The sequence below is a fragment of the Syngnathus floridae genome, chromosome 13, assembly GCF_059516105.1.
Source record: "Syngnathus floridae isolate MCC-2025c chromosome 13, RoL_Sflo_1.0, whole genome shotgun sequence".
Taxonomy (NCBI): domain Eukaryota; kingdom Metazoa; phylum Chordata; class Actinopteri; order Syngnathiformes; family Syngnathidae; genus Syngnathus; species Syngnathus floridae.
The window spans coordinates 9870923-9892558 of NC_142425.1; the positions used below are offsets into that span (position 1 = coordinate 9870923).

Here is a 21636-nt window from a genome sequence, read left to right on the forward strand (position 1 = left end):
GGTTTAGAGGGAAAAAAAGCGATTTACAGCAATTACAAAAACAAACCCTCACTTTGTTTCATGTGTAAAAAAAGATTACGGTAAAAAGCACTTAGTTGAAAAACACGTTCAGGCAGGCTCGATTTATGTGTGGGAGGGATTAGATCATGTTTACGTCATAATTAGGCAAATGTGTATTACACAAATGATTCAAACCTACATATGGGCACGTAAAACCCTTAGACTTTTCTTTAAGGGCTATATAAATACATTCAATTTGACTAAAATACACAATTGCTCAAGCCATTCTTCCCTACTCAGATTTAAAAATAAAAAAAACATCCCAATAATTTGGAGGTATGTCTATTAGAATGGTGCTCATCCTCTTTAGGTCCTAAAATAAACCAGCACACAAGATGTGATGACAGGGAAAAAAAAAACTTTATTCTGATGTTTATAAAATTTACAAACACACGAAAATGGTCAGTTGTTGGCATTTGTTGAATTAAGGGCAGATTCATTCAAGTGCGGGATGTGTGCATTTACTACAAGCAGTGTCAAAAGAGTAACTTAACACCTAGGAAGGAAAGAAAATACGTCACACGCTCCACTCACGATGGACGTGTCATAACCTGAGGTATAGGTGACAAAAAAAATTTCCACAATAAATTGACTCTTTCTGCAGTGTCAAAATTTGGCGTAGCTGCACTCCACCCTGATCGTCACAGCAATAAGCGTCATCAATTGGAATAGTTAATTACTATACGCGTAGAGAGCATACTTCAACTTGCATTTTGGATCGTTACCTGTGTTAATGACGACAAAAGCGAGGTAGGACTGTTTAACCGCATTCCAGATCACCTTGTGGTGCTCTGAAGGGTTTAGCTTTGGATGTTTTAGCTAAGCGCACCATACCTTGTACCATTTTTAACGCACACATTCTCTCTTAAATACAAACTGAAAAGTATTGGGCCATATTGAAGTGGTGGACAGACATTAAATAGTGCATTAGTGAACCACCTCATTATACACAAGGGAAAAAAAACTAGTTTCCCATCCAAATGACTAAATGAAGCTCCTCCCCGCATTTCAACATGGGTCTTAGTCACAATTATATTTCTATCAGACTCTGCTTTGGCCTTAGCATAAAAAAAAAACAGCGGTAAGCATTCTGCAAATATATGCAAATTCACTTAATTATATGGATTGTGAACATTTACGGAGTACTGTCAATGGTTTTGAGCTTTTTATGACTGTACTTCAAGCAGGCCGTCTTTGAATAGTAAGCGGTCTTTTGGTAGAAAGAGACAATTACAGATTAATAGCTGCTATAAGGATTGTGAACATACAGATATGCATACATCTAACTTCCCATGAACAGACGGCAATTCTCTAACTCGGCAAACATCCGATTGACTGTATTGACATGTCCTCAGTACCAGATGTGCTTCTTTCTTGGTCCGTTCACTAGCCAAAAAAAAGGCGAGGGGGGGGGGGGGGGGGGCTTCAATTTCTGGCAGCCAAGACCACCGATAGGGCCACGCCGCCGATGGCGACTGCTGTGGCGCCAAATAACCACTTCCAGCTGAGACCCTGGAGAGGAAAAGGGGTGGAAGGAATGACAAAAGAAGGGGGTGGAGAGCATTTTAATGTTTATCCTGGCACAATGGAAGTAATTTGAAGGAACAGGTTTCCCCATCACACAGGTTAGAAAAACCACAATTGCGGAGACAGTGAAGTATCTTGATATTGGACTGAGCTGATGTGAGAGGGACTCACCCATGACGCCTTGGTCCAGTGTTTGTGTGGGCCGCCGCTGGCGGGGTTGCCCAGCATCTTTTTGTACATGGCCTGCTCGGCTCCTCTCTGCTCCGAGTGTTTCTTCACCAGTTTGGACAGCTCCGCGTGGATTGTCTACAGAGGCAAAATGGTCACAAATGAGCCAACATTGGTAATGGAAATGTGTCAAGAGGACAACAGCCTGACATTTATACTCTGGCGGTTAGGGAATGATGAATACGAAAGGGAATGTGTTTCGCTGTGATGCACAGATGGATGACAGAAGCTTGATCATTCTCATTAGAAAAATCATCATCATTCATCACATGCAGCTGACAAACAACCGGTGCCAAACTGACAATGTTTTTTTTTTGTTATTAGTAATCAATTAAAGAAATGTTACCTTCATCAATAGTACCAAATTCATTTATGGAGTCTTATTTGAAGCTAAGACTTACTTATTTTACATGCAAAATGCGTTTATCAACCTTTGCCTTTTGCAAGTGCATTCCCAATTTGGTACACAAAGCACCGCCTCTAAAATGCATTCTCCAAATTGAAGTATGCAAAAGACGATCCAACAAACACACAAATAAATAAATTATCTCACAGCTGTAAATAACATGTATTTTCATTTACACTTGGCACGGTGAAGGAAAAGCTGAAAAAAACAAGTTGTGTTTGACAGATTGATGTAGGACTGTGTGTGTGTGTTGGGGGGGGGCTCCGAATCCCACAGTCACAGAACCTTGTATGTCCATCTGTAGGGAGCGGAAGAACAGAAGGCACGAGATGGCACCGGCGTGCAAGGCGCAACCTATTTAAAGCCACTCGAAAAGCAGATCCTCTCAAATGACGAGCTGGCGGCTGGGGCCTGTGGGATGTGATAGTTTGACTTGTGGCGCCATCTAGTGGCCCTTTACAGTAACAAAAAGGTGGGCGTCGAATCTTATTTTGACTTAATGTTTTCACTGTCCGAAGTCCGGCGACACTTTTGCGAAAGAAAACATTAAGGTGCATTTTACCTTGTTGCTGGGTTCCAGCTTCAGTGCCTTTCTCAAAGTTTGAATGGCTTCTCCGTATTCGCCTTGTAAGGCCAGCACCTGGAGCGAGAATACAACACGAGGCTGTCAGTTCAAATGATGACGTTAGACGCCACGTGAAAAAATATGTGAAATGTGCACCTTGCCCATGCGGAAGAGCGCTTTGATGTTATCCGGCTGGTGACTGAGGGCGGCGACGCACGATTTGAAGGCAGCGTCGTAATGGTCCAGCTTAAGCTGCGCCGCCGCCATGTTGTTCAGACACTTTACTTTTACGTCTATCAACTCATTTTCCTCCTTCGGACTTATGTCCACTGTCGAGATCAAAGAAAGAAGGTTGGTGATTAATTTTTTTCGTGGGGGAAGAGGTGGACTTGTCATGTTACCTTTGGAGCTGGATTCCGTGATTTGCTGGGCGATGCTGTACGAGTTGATGGCAAAAGCAAAGTCTCCGCGTTGATAATGGACGTTGCCCTTTTCTCTCTTTCCATCAGCGAGCGCGATCTTCTCTTGAGGGGGCAGCAGCTCCAGGTCTGGTGCGTCGCAGAGTTTCTTCAGCTCTATTTCCAGGGTCAGCTCAGCATTGGGCGGCACGGGCGGTTCACGACTGCAAAAACACAATTACATTTAACATTCAGAAAGAAACGGGTTGTATATTTGATTGGGGGGGGGGATGCCATTACCTTCCACAACTTCCGTATGCATACGTAGCAGCAGTTTGGATGAGCGCCTTCTCGCCCATTTCCATGAGCAGCACTGCAAGATCCAGGGCCTGAAAGAGGAAAAGCAGCTGAGTGCAACAATTGCAAAAATCGCACCAATGTAGAGGTCAAAATGAAAAAGTGATATCTTTTGGTGTCAAAATGCAAGGACTCGCCATTTTTCATTTCAATGGAAGGAGACTCCCTTTTGACATTTTAGTCAGAATGAAAGACGCAGATGGCCCATTAAAAAAATCCCCATAAATGGTCACAAAAAACACCACCCAAAAAAAAAAAACCCCATTTGGCAGCTTTTTCTGTAGCGTACTGTCAATGTCGGAACAACATGTACCTGATATCAAAACAACTGGAGGTGTTTGAAGCCAAGCTTGGACAAACAGTACGTTCAAATAAAGAATCTGCTATAAAGTACCTGGATGACATCGCCGTCCCCCAAAGTGAACATCAGATCGCTGTGTTCCTCCACCAGTGTTTCATCCTTGAGGAATGTTTTCAGACAAATAGTCACATTCTGTCCTTTCGTCGGACGACTCTCCTGACCCTTGCCTGCCACCAGGACCTTTTTCTTCAGTTGCTCATTACCTTTGGACAAAATATGCTAAATATTACAATTACATAACACAAAATTATCTTTCAAACAGTAAAAATGTCTCTGCAAATTAAGTACAGCAAGACAAGCTGCAGCAAAATGCACCAGCCCTTGTTTTTCTGCACAGGTCAAAGACATCAAAGTGTTTAATTCATTGAGGCTTTCTCTTTACATTTTTGATGTCCTGTTTTGTTGGTGGTCCTTGAATGCAACAAATGCTGTCAAAAGTGAATCTATTGGCCCGTGTTGTATTTTTGTAGTTTTTTTTAGGCTAGTATGCTAGGTAATACTATTTATAAGCTTCGTGGTTTGTTATGATAATTTCACAATGTGTACATGCTAGCAATGGCGTCCCTGGGATGTCAATTATTTGCAGATTTTAATTGCCGTAATTCCTGGTGCCAATCTTCGCTGTACGGTTGTTATATGTGGCAGTGCGGTGTTTTGCACCAGAACGATTTCCGGTAACAAACAAAACTCGCGAAAACCGAAACCGCAAATGTGCGGGGGACCACTGTGTTGTTAAACACTTCTTTTAAACGGTGTTTGCGAAGGAAAGCACTAACCTAGCACATCCAGCCATTCCTGCGAGGCTTCTTCAGGGTCTGCCTTCTCGTTTTCGGGTTCCTTGCGACCCTGACCCTCCCCGCCGCCGGCGTCTTCCAGGGGAGGTGGGTCGTCGTCAATGTCACCGTCATCCAAGACCTCAAAGTCTTCCCCACTGTCGAGCAACGACGCCCGACAGGTCTTCTTGGCCGGAGCCGCCGCGCTGCCCTGACTATCGACGGGGTCCATTATATTTCCCGGTCATAAAATTGAGTTGCAAAAGTGGGCTGCAAAACGTTAAAGCAAATTTAATCCCCGATATCAACAATGCGTTTGATGACGTCACAAATCTAGGTTCTGATCGTGAGGATTTCAAACATATCGAACCGCTTAGTTTCTCCTCTCAACGTACCCTTAAGCGGCCATAATTAACTCTTAACTTAATAAAACGTGAACAAGACATCACTATTTCCAAGCCTTCATTACGTTTCTGGAAGTTTCTAGAAAGTTCTCCCACGCTTTCTTCAAGGATAGCTGATCTCGTGTCAGCTGGCCTTGATGTGTTTATGCTTGGAAGCTAACTGGCTAACGCGAGTGACGTTTTATGCTACTTAATAGCGTCCCGTCAAAATGAACGCGTGTGTTTAGATGTATAGCTTACCTTTGAACACTTGGAATTGTGGTGGCAGCACAACGCTTCATTCAATCGACAATGAAAGTCAGTCAGCCTTCTTGTGGTGTAACAAATCACCCCCACTTCCGGTGAAACTTTCACTACCGCTGGTCAGGACAGTAATGACGGCGGAGACTTTCAAAATAAAAGCTAACGTTTATTTATTTTAAATGTATTTAATATAAATTTATTATAAATTGCCGTATTAACTTATGATACTTCTTGAGTAAAACTGACAATTGACAAAAAATCCCTTTACTCACATTATCCTCAACTAAAACAGACTCAGTGATTTATCACATGTATTTTTTAAATTCACCTGATGAGGCAACTATGTAAAATTAAATATAACTATGTGACTGTAGCGTTTTGCAGAAGAGATTCAAACAATGAGGGGGGAAAAAAATCAAATGACATTTATTATTGATACATTGTTTCTTCTTTCTGATAAGCAAATGATCTTGTTTTTTCCCTCCTCCTTTCAGTCTAAAGAAACTTTACAATATAAAGAAACATACAAAGAACATCTTTATTACCTACACAAGACATCTACGGCCCTAAGACAAGATTCCCAACTATCCTAGCATGAAATACAAAGCAAACCAGGAGACAGACTGCTTCATATTGAACATTGCAGGAGAATCCATTATGTCCCCCCCCCTCCCCTTTCCCCTGATACCCCCAAGCCCCGCCCCCTCCCACACTCAACATGACCAGCAGATCTTACTCCTAATGGTACAGTATTATACATCACAATAGAAGTACAGAGATGATCCATATACACAGAGGACTGAGAGAGTGTCTATACAGGACTCCATAGCAAAGGACACCGTTTTTCTTTTTATCACCTCATGTTCATTTCAAAACAAACTCCTGTTTGAACCGGCTCAAAATGAAAAATCCTTCATATTAAAAATTGCAACATGAGGTCAGGTTTGAATTAGAACTTCTAGTCATCGCTGTGTCCTAGAACTTTTTTTTTTTTTTTTGGACATTGAGCCAAATAGTCAACGGGCGTCCTTTCTCCTCTATGAAAGAAAACATGGACAGTTTCATTAATAATTTACTCTCAGCTGTACTCATCGGTAGTGACTGACATATCAAAACATGTCCATGATATCAAAATGCATTGTACAGTATTTACAAAAAACGGGAACAAAAAAATTATAAGGGGGATGACACTCGAGGGAAGAAAGGGAAGGTTGGGTGTTATTATGTTGACCGGCGAGTGTCTCCCCCCACTGGCTTCCTCTGGGAGCTAAATCTTGGATATCCACCCAGCACATACGTTATAATATCATTTTTTTTTAATCCCTTAAAAATTGGGCCAAATGTACAGGAGGAATCATGTTACATTGATTCTGGGAACATTCTGTGCATTATTCAGACCGGCGAATACATCAAATCAAAATGAAGGAAAAAAAAAACTAAGAAAGAATCACCTGGCTTTTTCTATCACCGTTCCAATTGTCTGGATGGTTAATGTAAGAAGGAGTATTAAGGCCTTGTAAAATTAAAATTTCAGTTATACATTTGAACTTAATTCTCATGTTATTCCAACTTTATTTCATCTCTTAAAATAACTAAATTTTTGTTAAATCCTCATTTTTTTTACAGAGTGGCGCTAACACTCCTTCATATCAATGGGCAAAATTGAATTAAAAAATAGGTGAGATTAAACTACATAAAAAAACAGATTTCAGGGCATGGAAAATACATTTTAGGGATTTACAGGCACAATTGTATGCATCAAAGAATAAAAAGAACAACAATGCAGGTTAAATATTTACACAAATCTGTTAGTGGACAAATGGCTGATTTGAAGATATGCTGTATTCTACAAACCAGAAGTTTATATGACCTAGCTTAAGCTGCTTCAGTTCAGAGTTGCTACTTACAGACTTGGCGGACATCACGATGTACCTTGATGTACCGTGCATATAAAAAGTCTACACACCCTTGTCCAAATGGTGTTTGAGATTTTTAAAAACATGAGCCTAAAAAAAATATGTTCATCTGGTGTTATTGATTTATTTTATCTTTTCAAAAGAGAATCGTAAAGTGAAAGCACTGAGATAATAGGTTGCATAAGTGTGCACACCCTCGTAACTAGGATGTGGCTGTGTTCAGAACGAAGCAGTCACATTTAAACCCACATTAAATGGGAGTCAATACACACCTGCTACCATTTAAAGGCCGCCTGATGAAGCCCAAATAATGTTGAGATGTTCTAGTAGGCTTTTTATAGCCACGGTACATCAAGTATGTATCTTTGTACCGGTATGTACACATGATGTATGTACATGTATATAGATAGTATTTATTTTTTTAAAACAACAAAAATAAAACAAATACTGGCCTATTATTTTTGTGTAGTTTTTCAATCGAAACCATCTGAGTGCTGACTGGCATATTTCCCAATGGGTCTTGAATGCAGCAGAACATGTCAAGATTTCACAAAAGATTTTTGGGGGGGCCTGTGCCATTGCTGAGCTTCATGACTGGTTGAATGGGCTGGGGGCGATTTTTTTTTTGGGGTGGGGGTGCTCCAAGGCTCACGACGAGGAGCGATCAGGGGGGGGAGAGTGGTCGCAGCAGGCGAGGAAGAAAGTCTCATGTTCTTACACCCATTTTACAGACGTTGGGATGGGGGCCCTTGAGGGGGGTCCTGCTGTCCATGGGCATCCCGAGGGGCTGCGCGCCGGCCGATCCACACGGATGAGGGAGGAAAAGGGGAAGAGGGCAATGCAAGACGCACCGTGGGTGAGGGGGGGAGAGGATAAAAGGGAGATGAAAAAGTAAAATAAAAGATAAAATAAAAAAAAACGAATCACACACTCATCGTCATGTTGGGTGAATACTGTAAAAAGAGAGAAAAGGAGAGAGAGAGGGAAGGGAGAGAAAAGATAAGCCCATACTCTTTTTCAACTTAGTCAAGCAACACTGGACTATATGCAGCCCCCGTTTTATAGCAGCATGTCATGGACTATTATCATGTGAGTAAACCAGCAGCAAGCAAAGTGTCGTCCATACAGTAGGGGGGAGGGAGGGAGGGAGGGGGAGGAGGAAGAGGAGGAGAGCAGCCAGCCCACAGAAGAATGTTAGAGAATGTAAGGTGGCAGTGAGAGATTGTGATGCATCATCATCATCATCATCATCAGTCGTCTTGTATGATGACAGTTTGCATGCACACTTGTTGTGTTTACATGCACGTGTTTGGTTTTAATGCCGTGTTGTTAGGACAAAAGCAATAAAGAAAAGTATTCATCACAATCTTAATACTGTACATCCACCGTGACTGTTCCTGACATTTAAGGGATTGGGTGCATGCAGATAACTAAATTCATTTTTTATTAGATGATTCATAAAAAGTGGATTTATTATTTATTTGTTTGTTTATTTATTTGGGGCTTTTGTCCAGACTTAAATGCTTCTGGTGTGGCCTTGGGTGGATGTAGTCGAAGATGTGGCGCTACTCACACTTTCACTTTGGAATGGGTTTAAAAAGTTGCCTGCCATCTCGCCGTCATCCCGCGGAGTGCCAGGGGGATTGTTCATGCCTGCCATGTTGTTGGGAGAATTCTACCACACAACGGCACAAAACAGTCAGTAAGAAGAATGGCATGCTTCTTAATCAACACACACGAGGCAGAATAAGAGTGACGTTGACTCGTCGTGAATTGTTTGTTGGCGCCAATTGATGATTTTTTAAAAAAATTAGAAGTCCTGCAACACATGCAACAAAGACTGAATTTCACCTCACCTTTGGCAACCCGTCCATGTCACCAGAGCCTGTGAGCAGACAACAAAAATGAAAGTTTAGGAGTGGTCTGCTAATTGTTCCTAACAGCCTAATAGACTAGAATGAAGCTGCGGGTATTAGACACACAAGAGCGCCTATCTGCATCATCAACTCATCTAATCTCGTTTTAATTACAGCTAAAAAGGAGGGAGCACTTCCTCAGACGGCCCCTGGAGGGCGCAATCTGACTAGCAGTCAAAAAGCAACGCTCACCTAGAGAGCCGTTCATATGGTGCTGTTCCATGGCCCCCATGCCACCCATGGGCCCGTCTGGCCCCGGTCCCATCGGGAACTGGAAAGAACAAAAAAGTATTATTATTGTCAGTGGAAAAAAAAATGTTTCTTGTTTTTCTTACTACTCACATTAGGTCTGTTCCCACCAGGGCCGATGGGGTTCATCATTGTGTAAATGTTTTCGCTCGAGTTTGTTGAATCTATAAGGAAAACACAGAAGGATTTTTTTTTATGTAATCCACATTTATATATTTATTTCATATAAATGAAATAGAGGTGATGTTTTCCGAATCTGTAACATGTTTCTCCGCACCTAATAGCTAGCCAAAGCTCGTCGCTAGCTAGCTCCAGCAAACCGATTTTTCAATTATTGAATTTTCTTTTAAATAGTCTATATGTCACCTCCTGGACTTGGCATGATGGGGGTTCCTGGTGGTCCTCCTCCCCCCGGGGGGCCCTGAAGAGCAAACCAAGAAAATAGGAGAGTAAAGTGAGCACAGTGTCAGCACGCCTCGGCTTACACATCTCAGCAGAAGTGACGGATCACTTCATGGTCTCACACACGCACACACAAACACGAGAAGACGTCAGCGGGACGCTCACCACGTAGTTGCCCGGAGATGAAGATGAATAAGCTATCTGTGGAGAGATGACATGTTGCCATGTCAAACGAGCTCAGATGTCAGCGCAAATAAAAACGTGAGGGGTGAGTGTCACTCACCGAGTTATTGTTGGGGTTCGGCCATGGGCCTCTTCCGCCAGGACCCCTGAAGGCAAAAATATATACTCATTATTATCAAACATAATGGACGCCATGAGACAATTGCACAATACAAATATACCAAACCGTTTGTGCATTTTTGACAGGCTACTTACATGTTCATGCCAGGCATGCCTGGCCCCATGGAGTTCGGAGGAGGCCTCATTCCTCCACCGTAATTCTGCAAAAAACAGACATACAAAGCAGTGAGAGAAGTTCAGCAGGCAGCACTTCTTTAGTTAAATGCTCTTCCTTTCTTGGCATCGTTACAAATGTCATAAAATACTATTTTCAGAAAGAAAACACAAAGACTCCAATTACCTGAAATTGATTTTTTGCATTTACACAGACATAATTTATTATTATTTTCAATTATTATTTTTATTAGCGTGTAGTCAATAAAAAATTACCTAGGTAATTATTATAATGATATATTATATGGTATTATATTTGTCTTAATAAAAATACTTGCACTGAATCAATCCATCTGATTCTTGTTTCTTGTATTCTTTCCTTTTTTTAGATTCAGAATTAAGTTTTTTTTTTGTGCACGATCTTGTTCGGGCTTTGCATATATGTGTGCAGCGGGTGAAGCTCCACTCCGAGGCGGAGTTTTGTTCAGCAGACGATTACACTTGTCGAGCAGATGCCGCACCAGCTGCCGGTGCGCTCCGTGCCAAGGGTGGCATCGTAGTAAATGGGGCCCCCAGTGCGGGCGGGAGGGGGTCACCGGGTGCCTCTGTATGTGTGTGCGTCCTCATCTGTGTGTGTCTTTATGTGTGTGCATGTTGCGAGGCTGCCGCACAATCAAGCAGCTGTCCGGCCATTGTCATTTAAAAGGACACAGGACAAAAAAGCAACAGCCAAGAGTGTAAAAAGCAAAGTGTGCCACGTTGGCACAACTTTTGGTGAATGTGTTGGCAAGCATGTGATATTCCTCCCAAGGTGTGAGTGGGCAGGGGGGGGGAGCGTGTAGAGTGGGCAGATTCCAGCGAGGAACCAAGCTCGCATTAAAAAGTTGTCAAGTTGGCACTGGAACCAAGTGAGTGAGTTTGCCTCTCGCTATGCAAATTGCAAGCATAAACGGCACGGCCAATAGTCAAGAGAAGTTTCAAGTGTTGTTTACAAGCGTGACACCTTTTTAAGCGTGCTAGAATATGTGGTCACAGAGATTTTCAATACGCATATTTACTGGAATTATGACTGCATTAGTTAGTAAATTTGGAAAGCAAGTTTGTGTAACCAAGGATCTCCTGTAATTCAATGTTTGGTACCTGTGGCCCCATTGCTCCCATTCCTCGAGGAGGATTCATTCTCATTGGACCGCCCATGTTTGGATGTCCTGTGCAGAGAGATGAAGAAACAGCCATTTAAAAAAATAGCCACACTAAGATAATGTTTTGATTGGAATAATTTAATCTACCTTGGGGTCTGGTGGGGTCCAAGCTGTTTGGCAGGAGAGGTTGTGATCCAGGGATGCTCCCTGGTGGTTGGTTTGGCATGCGGAGTGCGGGTCTCGGACCACCTGGGTACCGCGGCGACATAAATGGCTGCAAAAAAGATGATGTGAGTAAAGTTAATGTAGCCAGTGTGTGTGGCCAATTCAAATGTAGGTCAACAGGGGGAGCTGTTGTAATTCAGAACAATGCACCCGCCAGAGTTCGGCTCGCAGCGACATGACATTCCCGAGCAAGGAGTTACTTAGCGATGGTAAGGCATTTAGATAAAGTCAAAGAAAGACAAATATAAGTAGAGGGAGGTTAAAAAAACATGCCACAATGGATTTGTAAGGAACAATGTAAGAGAAGAAGAAGAAGAGGCGGACAGTTTAAGAAGAAAAACCGTGGAGGAGTATAAGTGATGGTTTACATTTTGTGCAGCTTGGTGCTTCTTATGTAACACAATTGTGTGTTTTTTTTGTCATGTAAGCTCGGAAAATAAGATGGAATAACATGCATCATTCACTCACTGGCCACTTCAATGGTTCACCTGAACTGCTGCATGAAGTCTGACTTAAGAAATAATTTAACAGCATGCTTCTTGTTGTGCTACATGCTTATTTTTGTAGGCTGCAGTTCAAGATCTGGCAAGACAGCTGGTCGCTAAATTAGCGTTGTAGGTTGACAGATACTGTAGGTGTTCCACAAGGCTCTATATAAGGTCCACAGATTTTTACATTATGCTCACATAAATGCACAACGTAAATAAAAGTGCCCTGTATTTCACAATGTCTCATCAAATTATAATAAGTACTCAGTGTCAGATGTTGGAAAAGAAAAAACTAAATTTTGCAAATATGGAAAGTTATGCAACGCCATCTTGAGTTACAATGAATTTTCTCTTGTCTCTTCTCCGTGACCAACTCGTGGTGCGTTTACACGCAAGCAGACGCGCCGTTGTCAGGCCATGCTGCAATATTAATGCTCTACTGATGGACTCCGGGACGGCGAGTGCCTGGCCGAGGGGGGTGGGTGGGGGAGAAACCCCTCCAGATGCCTCACCGCCCCTTCCAGTCCGGCCCGCCGCTGCTAAATTATTCATCCGGCACGCCGTCCTGAATGCTGCTTGTCCCGAGCCAGCGAGAAAGTGAGTGTGTGAATAAGGAAGTGTGTGTGTGCGTTTGTGTGTATTACCTGTCCGTGAGGGCCCATCATGGGATTGCTGGGGTTGTGTGGGGGAGGCTGCGTATGAGGAGAAGGCTGAGATCCTGGGGGACCCTGGAGATGAACACACATGGCCATGTCAATAAAGAACAAGACAGAATTCCATAGGAATCCATGGGTTAAACATTTCTCGTTGTACAGCGGTTGTAAAAAAATCGACGCAACCTTGTTGAAATGTCAAGTTTTGTTTTATCAATAATGGCACCAAGCTCATTTGAACACATTTTACCTCTAAAAAAAACAACATACAACTTTTACCTGAGGTTGCAAAAGTGTGCACACCCTATTATAACTGGGATTGGATGGAGTGTGATTACTTTATTAAAAAGACATTTTAAAATATCTTTTTTTGACAACTGGAGGGGGGGGGGGGGGGAAACTGATGTTGCAAAAGTGTTCACACCCTCTTTGTCAAGAACTCCGTTATCAGGTGTGTGTGTTCCTCGTAAGGTGTTATGTTTCGTGCATGCAGGGATGCTCTAACAGGTGTGTATCTAACATCACAGCAAAAAACCAGAAGGATTATGGGATTACTTGCAATATAACCTGAGACACACACACACACTCAAACTCTCAGACACATACACATAAGGATGCGCTGGGTAATTTTTCGAGCATACAAATCAGAAAGAAAAACACACGTCACTTTGGTAGAGATGATTGTTTTCCTTTATCAAATTAACACTTTTTCTTAATACATGAAATTGATTTAATTAATACAAGATTATTCCTTCTACTGTCGTGATTTATTCAATAAATAATTTCTGAAGAATACCAATTACACGATTCACAATTTGCTTTTTTTTTCAGCCTAGCAAATAATGCAAAACTTTACTACATCACGACATCCATTTTGATAGAGTTTGTCCCCTCGAGGGGCGGGCGGGCGAGCTGGAGCTGATCCCAACTGACTTGACTGGCTGCTTGCCAATCGTAGAGCAAATACAGACTAACAAGCATTCCCACACCTATGGATAATTTAGAGCCGTACTGCCCGACTACAATTTCATTGAATCTAAAACAAGGTGGACGTGAGCAAGGTGCAGCTGCATTAAAAAAAATGGGTGAGAGGAATCCCAAAATCAAGTAAAAGCCACTAAAGGAATAAATGCAGGTGCTTCCTCTGGCTCTGCCTGTTGACTTTCACGCTGTTATGAGATGAGCGTGGTAAAGCCGCTTATTAGGCAGACAAACAGCACGCAGCCAGCCTGAAATCTATCCTTGTGTTAGAAAAATGTTGGTTTAGTTGGACATGCGGCACAGACTGGATGTGTTGGCACAGTAGTGACTCGTGTGTGTGTGTGTTTTGGGGTGGTTAACACCTGCTGTCCTGGCCCACTCTGTCTCTCAGCAGGTTCACGCTGGGGCTAATGCAGCACGAGCTCCGTCTGACCTCAGAGGTTATTGTGGTTGTTGCCAAGCCAGCCATCCAGCCTGTGTGTGTATGCGAGATTGTGTGTGTGTGTGTGTCTAACAAGACACCCCTGCAGGGTCTGGGCTGCACTGACCCAGATGTAGCTTCTTCTCTATATAGTCACACGGGCTAGTTTCCCCTTCACTTAGGAGGAACCGGCGTTGACATTTTCCTGCTTCATGCCTGGCTTCAACACTCCCCTTCAATAATTCACTGTATCATATGAGAAGGAGCTATTGTAGACCCCCGAAAAAAAATCAAAGTTCAGCGGGATGCCTTGTGGGGGTAATATAATGATCACACACACACGCACAGACACACACACGTGCAAGTTTTACAATTCTCATTAGACAGTATTTTAGTGTAATATTAAATTGGAATGATACGTCTCTGATATTGTCGGAGGATGACAAATTCCAACAATAAGTCTGGCACTGGAGGTTTGCATATTAAAAAACATGTGTAATAAAATTAAGAATAATAAAACACCTAATAAAAGAAGCTAACCGGCTTACTACAAAAGAACAACTGGCTTAAGTAGCTAATTTAGCCTATCACCGCTAGTTAGCATGAATTGTAATCATTCCACAGGTGGTTAAAATGGACACAGCTACTGATGAGTCGGGGATGATCACAGATATTGCAATAAGCCAGAAATGCATATTTGTATTAGGATGATATCCTATAAATCTTCCAAACGAACCAATAATTTGAAGCTTGCTGAACTCAGGTCTGATCCTGACTTATATTAAGACTTGCTTCTTGCCTCTGAAAATAGGAGTGGAGGTGGCGTGAGTAGCCACTGTGTAAACATATTCGTGCCCCCACAGCATGAAGAATAGCCCGTGCACACTCTCCCCCCCCCCATAATGTGCCATAATGGAGCACAGTGCTTCGGCTGGCTGGGCCTCTGCGGGCCTTCCTGCCATTACATGTGAATGGGTCGGCATACGGCCTTTATGACCGCGCTGTTCCCTCTGCAGGTCCCCGCAGAGAAAGAACTCTTCAACTGTCACAAAGGTGTACGCGGGCCAACATCGTGTATGTGTGTGTTTGTGTATGAGCGGCCAGGAGTGGAGGAAAAGGGGGGGGGCATAGGGAGCGTTAAATGAAGCAATTAATAAAATCATTTTCTAGCCGGCTAAGGAGATAACAGCTTGGCACGGGACCACAAAAGCATCGACGCAGCCCCCTCGCTTTCCCCAACGCTGATTTCAGACCTGCAGCAGGCATCCCTGTTGGTGGCTTTAACTCAGTCGCCACTAGAGGGCAGTGTGTCGCTGCGGTCGAGCAGCAGGAACACACACGCTAAAACACACACGCGCGCGCACACGGTGAGAATACAAAGCAGCCTGCATCACTGAACACAACAAACAAAGCCAGGAGGAACAGCCCGCACACACTCGCTCTCACACACACGCACACACAAAGCCAGCACACCCACATTGACACACGCACATTGTCACTCCTTGCTAACATTCCAGAGAGCTCTCCAGCTAGCTGACAATAAATATAGCACAGTGACAAGATGACAACATGCTATCAGGGCTGAATGAGAGACATTAAACATGATAGAATGGTAGCGAGTCATCCGTGTCAATCGGGCCGAGCGGCAGATGAGCGAGAAGTGAAAAAGTTCCGGGTTCGAGTCCAACTTTCGAGGATAAACTCAATGATGTTCAATGGCTGTAATGGACATTTTTCCCAAAACATATGATTAGATGTCTACAAAATGGCTTTAGATTTTGTGAAGTGGCATGTGACTCGTTTTGTTGTCTTCTTTGCCAAGTAACTGTCAACAATTTATTATCGCGAGGCGGCTACTGTTTAGCACAAGTGTGACAGCTGCTGCCACGTTAGTTACACTGCATTCTCGGCGCTGCTCTGTGCAATTTCAGCCCTTCAGTTACTCAAATGTTTTTTTTTTCCTAGACAGTAATAATTAAATCACAAACTCTCACTACTCTTAAAAAGAAATTGCTTACAGTAGACGATTTAACGACGGCAAAAGTAGCATGTACGTCGCTTTCCCAACCCACAATTGTCACAACCGCAGCAATTGTCAAACAATAATGAGACCTCCATTGTTAGCTTTAGCTTTTTGCTAGCTACTCAGCATCGCAATAATAAACACGAGGCGAAGACTCTCTGTAACTAACCAAGCTAAACTTCACTTTTGCACAACATACAAAGATCTTAGAAAAATCCAGATGTATCCTTTCAATATACTTCCTTGACACCGATTATGACGTAACACTACTAGCCAGGGTTTTGTAGTATCTTGTGAAAAGGTCTTTTATTGTGTGAACAGCTGAGTATAGGATCCACAGAAAAAAAACGGAATCCGTGAATAGTGAACCGGGAGTGGGCGGGGCTATAAATCAGCCAGGATAGACTCCGAGCCTTTCCCGTGACCCTGAGCAGGACAAGAGTAGAAAAGAAATGTCCACTGACGTCTGAAGCAAAGACCCGTGTCACGGCTGATGTTTACCTTGAGTGAACAAAATCAAGGACGGTAAGAAGAAAATGTTTCAAGTGGCCGTCATTCTTCAGAATCCCTGAGGAAGAATCGTTCGGTGTCACTTTTGTGGCAAGACAAGCAGCACTGATAAGAGTCAAGTATGGTTTCGTTCCTCGGTGGGTTTTCATATTGAAGGCAGTGACACCTTTTTGGCCTGTTTGAGATGTTTCTCTCTTCTCAATATTTTCGGGGATTTTCATTTTTACTTTCAGCTTGGATACATTTGCTCGCTGAATTTGTAGGCTACTTAGCGGTGCAAGTGATCAGAGGCGACATACGTCTTTTACCTTTTCGGAAAAAAGCAGGTGTCTCTCTAATTCGCCACGTGCTCACCGTGTAGCCGCTTTGAAGAGTCTCCTTGAATTTGCCTTTGATACTTGCGCCGCTTGTTCTTAAATGTGTCATCGAACTTAATCCTCTTGTTGGGCTCGGTCCCGGAAGCACCTGTGCGCTAAACAACCCGATCGTTCTCGACTCTTGGATCTTTTTTTCCTCTTTCTTGGGCAAGAGGAGATGCGACATTGAGGTTCCAAAGAGCCTGCCTACCTGTACTGACAGATCTAAGAGGTGTTTGACTTCAGATCAGAGGATCAACCCGATGTCGGAATTAACACATTGTTCTCACTGATGTTATCCGGAACATGCATACGGGGAATATAACAACACTCAGAGGCATTTATTCTTTATCCTCTGCAAAGAATGACCAATATTAAACCAGTTGAGTGCTTTCGAGAAGTTGCGAAACTATTTTTACACTACATTTTACATTGTATTTAAAGATGTCATTACTCGGTTTTAATAAAATGCAAAATTTAAAAAAAAAATTATTCCAATTGTATTTTTTTGGGGGCGGAGCTAAAACGTATTCATGGAATTTTCTTGCATTTCAGTGATTTAACATGCAGATGATTTGAGTTACAAGCATGGTCACGGAACGGGTTCAACTTGTACCTCAAGGTGCCACTGTGTCAATAATAACGGTACAGTTGGCAAAATGATCGATCAAATATGTCTATTTTTCATCAAACGAATGTTCTGAACTTCTGTTTCCATGCCAGTGTTGTGCTTAATTACGCTGGCGATAGGAGTCACCCACTTAACTGCACACACAATCAACAGAATTCGTACCGATCAATTAATGGATTATAATGCCTATGCATACGAAAAACATTGGCCAACGAGTCTCCCGATGCCTTTGTGTGCTCTCTTCCTCCTCCTCCTCCTCCTGCTGCTATCATTAATTCGCTCTCCCCTCCCCGCCATCTCCCCTCTGCCTGTCCTCCCCAGAGGGCCGTGATGCAGCAGTGATGGACTTTGCCTGCGAGGGGAGGGGTGGAGTGGAGGGGGCTTATATACCTGACAAGTACCCCCGTTTGGACCCTGGCGCCGTCTCCTTGTCTTATTTTCTGTTTGCGCATCTCATCTATCGACTGTTTGCATGCAGCAGGGGGCTCGTAGCACCTCTGCCCCTCACCCTTGGCTCTCTCGCAATCAAACTTCGGGTCGCCCGTGTTAATTACCTCGCCGGCGCAGCGGGGAAGTCAAATAAGAAAAACGCTCACGAGCCGGCGACTCGGCACGTGTCACCCCGAACGGCATGTGCGACAAAAGAAGTCCGTAGATTCGCATCCGAGTCTTTAGATGGATATAGTGAGAGTTTAAAAATCGTCCCCCTTTCAAGAGCCGGAGTTGTGCGAAAGAAAGGCTGGCAACCGCAGTGGCCATTAGTTCACCGGGGAGTGAATGTCAGCTCGCCAGGAATGCAGCGTGTACGCTTTCAGCTCCGGTTTCAGCTATGTCATACTTAAACTACCGCACACTACTGTGTGTGTGTGTGTGTGTGTGTAATTGGGAAGTTTCAAGACGGGGCGGGAAGCATTTCTTCGCCGTTTCTTTCAAGCGCGTGACAATAAATCGCTCCTTTGGTTTCGGACCACTTGGCTCTGAGGTGACACCTTACTTCCTACCACGTCACCTAGTATAAACAAAACGGAAGCATTTATGGGAAACGTGAAAAAAAAAAAATGATGCAGTTCAAGGCTGCCGCCAAAGTTCAACTCGAGCCAAGCGGTGAATTTATCTGTAAATAAATGATTATTTTCCCATTAAAAACTCTCAAAATAGAAACGGAAAAACTTAAATATGGACATTGTTGAAGAAATTGAACACTTAAAAGCGGTTGCCATGCTAACCAGTCAAAATACAATGAAATGTGACAATAAATAAAATAAAAATAAATGAATAAATAATTTAATAAATAAATAAAATTGCTAGCAGCTATGCTATACAATGCTATGCTCATTTCGAAATAACAACAAATGCAAGTGGATGTCATGTGTTTGCCGTTTTCTCTGCCATGTTCTGGTTGGAGATTGAAACCAGAGAATGTGGTCATGCTTGAACTAAATCCATCCATTCCTCTTGTTACTCCCTGCATCCCCTCTGCCATGCTGTCTGTCTGTCTGTCCGCCTGTCTGTCCGTCATGCGCAGGGGGGGTCTATTTATGGAACGGCGTGTCACTCACGCAACACCACCAGATAGCTTTCTCCCTGCCTGCTGCCTGCACGCCGCTCATACATCATTAACATTCCGAGCGACCCCGACACGCACACTCGCGCGCACGCACACGCGTCTCACATCCATGAGCACATGGATATGCATGCAAATGGCCGCGTTGCACACGGTACGCATATAGGCAGGAATTATCTCAAAGTGTGTTTGGCTCTTTGTTGTCGCAGTTAATACGGGAATGATGGATTACCGTAATTATTTAATTATGACAGAACTCAATTGTATTAATTCAGTCCACGTCGGGGTTTTTTTTTTTTTTTTTTTTAGAAATCCATTTCCATTTATTTTATATAATGTTTTTGTTAAAAATGGGCATCATTAATGATGGTGATCCAGACAATGTACATGATTTATTTTCATTCGAATTTGAAAGTTATCATTCAGCATTTGTTTTTTTAATGGCCAATTTGCATTAATCAAAAGTTTGGATCACATAATAAAAGCAGTTTTTTTCCCCCCTCCCAAAATGAAGATGTTTAATCTAAACTACAAGTCCAGGAGTCTCTAACGGAGTAAAAAAATAAAATAAAAATAATAATAAAAAATGTTTAAAAAAAACACATTTCAAAGCGACCTCCAAACTTTTGAATCGTACATACAATTTCACATTTTCACGGAAAATTCGACATTGCCTGGGTGACCCCAAACGTTTGCGTACATCTCAAGTATATATCAATTATAACATGATAAAAGAGGACAGCGTGCGCGCGGCGTCATGCTTCATTACTGACAGAGCCATTAAAGTTGTCCTCAAGGACACCACCGTGAGACAAACAGCCATGAAATATGAATGCTCATCTCCATGCCGTTATATAACGATCACCTCTGTTTTGTTTAAGTCATAACTCCCCGCAACGCCTTCTTTCTCATCGACTAACGCAACGATAAAACTTCCGAACTAGTCGGATATGGGTCAAAGTAAAAGCGTGCTGTAAAAAGGCTCGCGTGTGGGACAGCGTGTGCGTGAGACCCTGTCGACAGCCTTCAGAGAACACAGAACAGTGATGACAGGAGGAATTAGTGAAGCAACACAAACCAGGGAGAACAGTCTCCTCCTCTCTTCCCACCTCCACTGACACACTTTCGAGGCCGCGATGGCTAGTTGGGCGACGACGAGAGAAGGAAAGGCTACAAAGTGCACGGGGAGGCAACAAGCGGGGCCGTGTGACATATGGACGGGGAGGGGGCAGAGAAGGGCACACATCTGGATAGGGATTAGGACAGCTAAAGAGGCTAAAAAAAGGAGGAGGAGCATAAAGAAGGTTGGGTGGTCAAGGGGGTAGGGCGGAGGTTTTAGTCGGCGGTGTGAAAATCGCATTTGGAATCACTGAGGGAAAGCGATCTGCACTTAAATTGTATCGTGAGTGAAAATTGGAAAAATTAAATAAGGATGTAGGTGTCCGATGCAAAGGTTAGGAGTGAAATTTGGTGGTGGTGCTTACTTGGAAAAATCCTGGGGGCATGGGTCCTCCCGGCATGCCGTCGTTGGGCGGCATGTTGCCCATCACTGGGCTGGGGGCGGCGGCCGCGCTCTGGAAAACACACATGATGCATTTTGAGCCACAGAACAATAAAAGGAAATTTGGTCCATTTGTTAAGTACAGTTCAGTTGTATTTAACTTTTGAAGTTCTACATATTTTCCTTGGATGTCGTGAGAACCGCTACGATACAAGAAGCTTCTCACAGAATTGGGAGGACCTCCCCAAAGTGGGCGTCGCCATTTCTGACTTTATTTGTATTAGGTCATACTGTTTGTCTCAATTGTTCTTGAGGCACATCTCGGCCTAGAATGACTTCCACGGGTTTATCTTGGACGTGTTGTGACATCCGAGAAAGGCAATAACAGAGGATTTTTTTTTTTTTTCTTGGGAATTTTCTTCGGCGGGATGAGTCACTTTGTTTCATGTTCTCTTACGAAAATACCCCGAGACGCGACACGGCGCTAACCTCGACCTGGCCCTAATAAAACGCCTAATTGCTGGCGGTTAGTTGAGATCTGGAGGGAGGAAGGCTGCCTAAAAACACAGCTAACATACCACAGAGAGACTGATCTATAACAGAAGGATAGAAATGAACTGGGGGGGAAAAGTGTAAGGAAAAACAATGTCCAATTGTGCTTCCAAAGAGGACTTAAAGGGTCAAGATGTTCACTATTTGATTTGCAAGAAGTGTGGCAAGGCTTCGCACACTACGCAGGTGAAGCAGCAGTAGCAGCAGCAGCAGCAGCAAAAGGCCCCCTTTTCCTAGTTGCCATGACTACCCCGACCTCAGCTCCTGCACTCCAGTGCCCATTAAAACCCTCGGGCCGTCAATCAACAGCATGGCCGCGGTGGCGGAG

The 21636-nt window shown here is 43.3% G+C and overlaps 2 protein-coding genes across 3 annotated transcripts in view; both read right to left on the reverse strand.

Annotated features, from left to right (window-relative positions):
• Positions 1–398: 398 nt before the first annotated feature.
• On the reverse strand, positions 399–5474 carry fkbp8 (FKBP prolyl isomerase 8). Its single transcript, XM_088393879.1, has 9 exons — positions 5320–5474; positions 4679–4945; positions 3936–4105; positions 3485–3573; positions 3188–3408; positions 2943–3115; positions 2784–2861; positions 1759–1893; positions 399–1572 (listed from the first exon to the last, which is right to left on the reverse strand). Exons 2-9 carry the CDS (start codon positions 4905–4907, stop codon positions 1486–1488), a joined length of 1182 nt encoding a protein of 393 aa, XP_088250005.1. The 5' UTR covers positions 4908–4945; positions 5320–5474; the 3' UTR covers positions 399–1485.
• A 247-nt stretch (positions 5475–5721) lies between these two features.
• ssbp4 (single stranded DNA binding protein 4) overlaps positions 5722–21636 on the reverse strand; it is a 52897-nt gene continuing 36982 nt past the window's right edge. The window contains exons 5-17 of one of the 2 annotated variants that reach the window (XM_088393877.1): positions 20740–20829; positions 12761–12844; positions 11551–11677; positions 11402–11469; positions 10244–10308; positions 10089–10134; positions 9971–10006; positions 9770–9824; positions 9497–9567; positions 9347–9425; positions 9095–9123; positions 8812–8913; positions 5722–8025 (exon numbers count right to left, since the gene is read on the reverse strand). In XM_088393877.1, the coding sequence (XP_088250003.1) occupies positions 7945–8025; positions 8812–8913; positions 9095–9123; positions 9347–9425; positions 9497–9567; positions 9770–9824; positions 9971–10006; positions 10089–10134; positions 10244–10308; positions 11402–11469; positions 11551–11677; positions 12761–12844; positions 20740–20829 (933 nt within the window). In that variant the 3' untranslated portion in view covers positions 5722–7944. Of the gene's footprint in view, positions 8192–8811; positions 8914–9094; positions 9124–9346; positions 9426–9496; positions 9568–9769; positions 9825–9970; positions 10007–10088; positions 10135–10243; positions 10309–11401; positions 11470–11550; positions 11678–12760; positions 12845–20739; positions 20830–21636 lie in introns of both variants that reach the window. The other variant, XM_088393878.1, reaches the window with a different exon arrangement.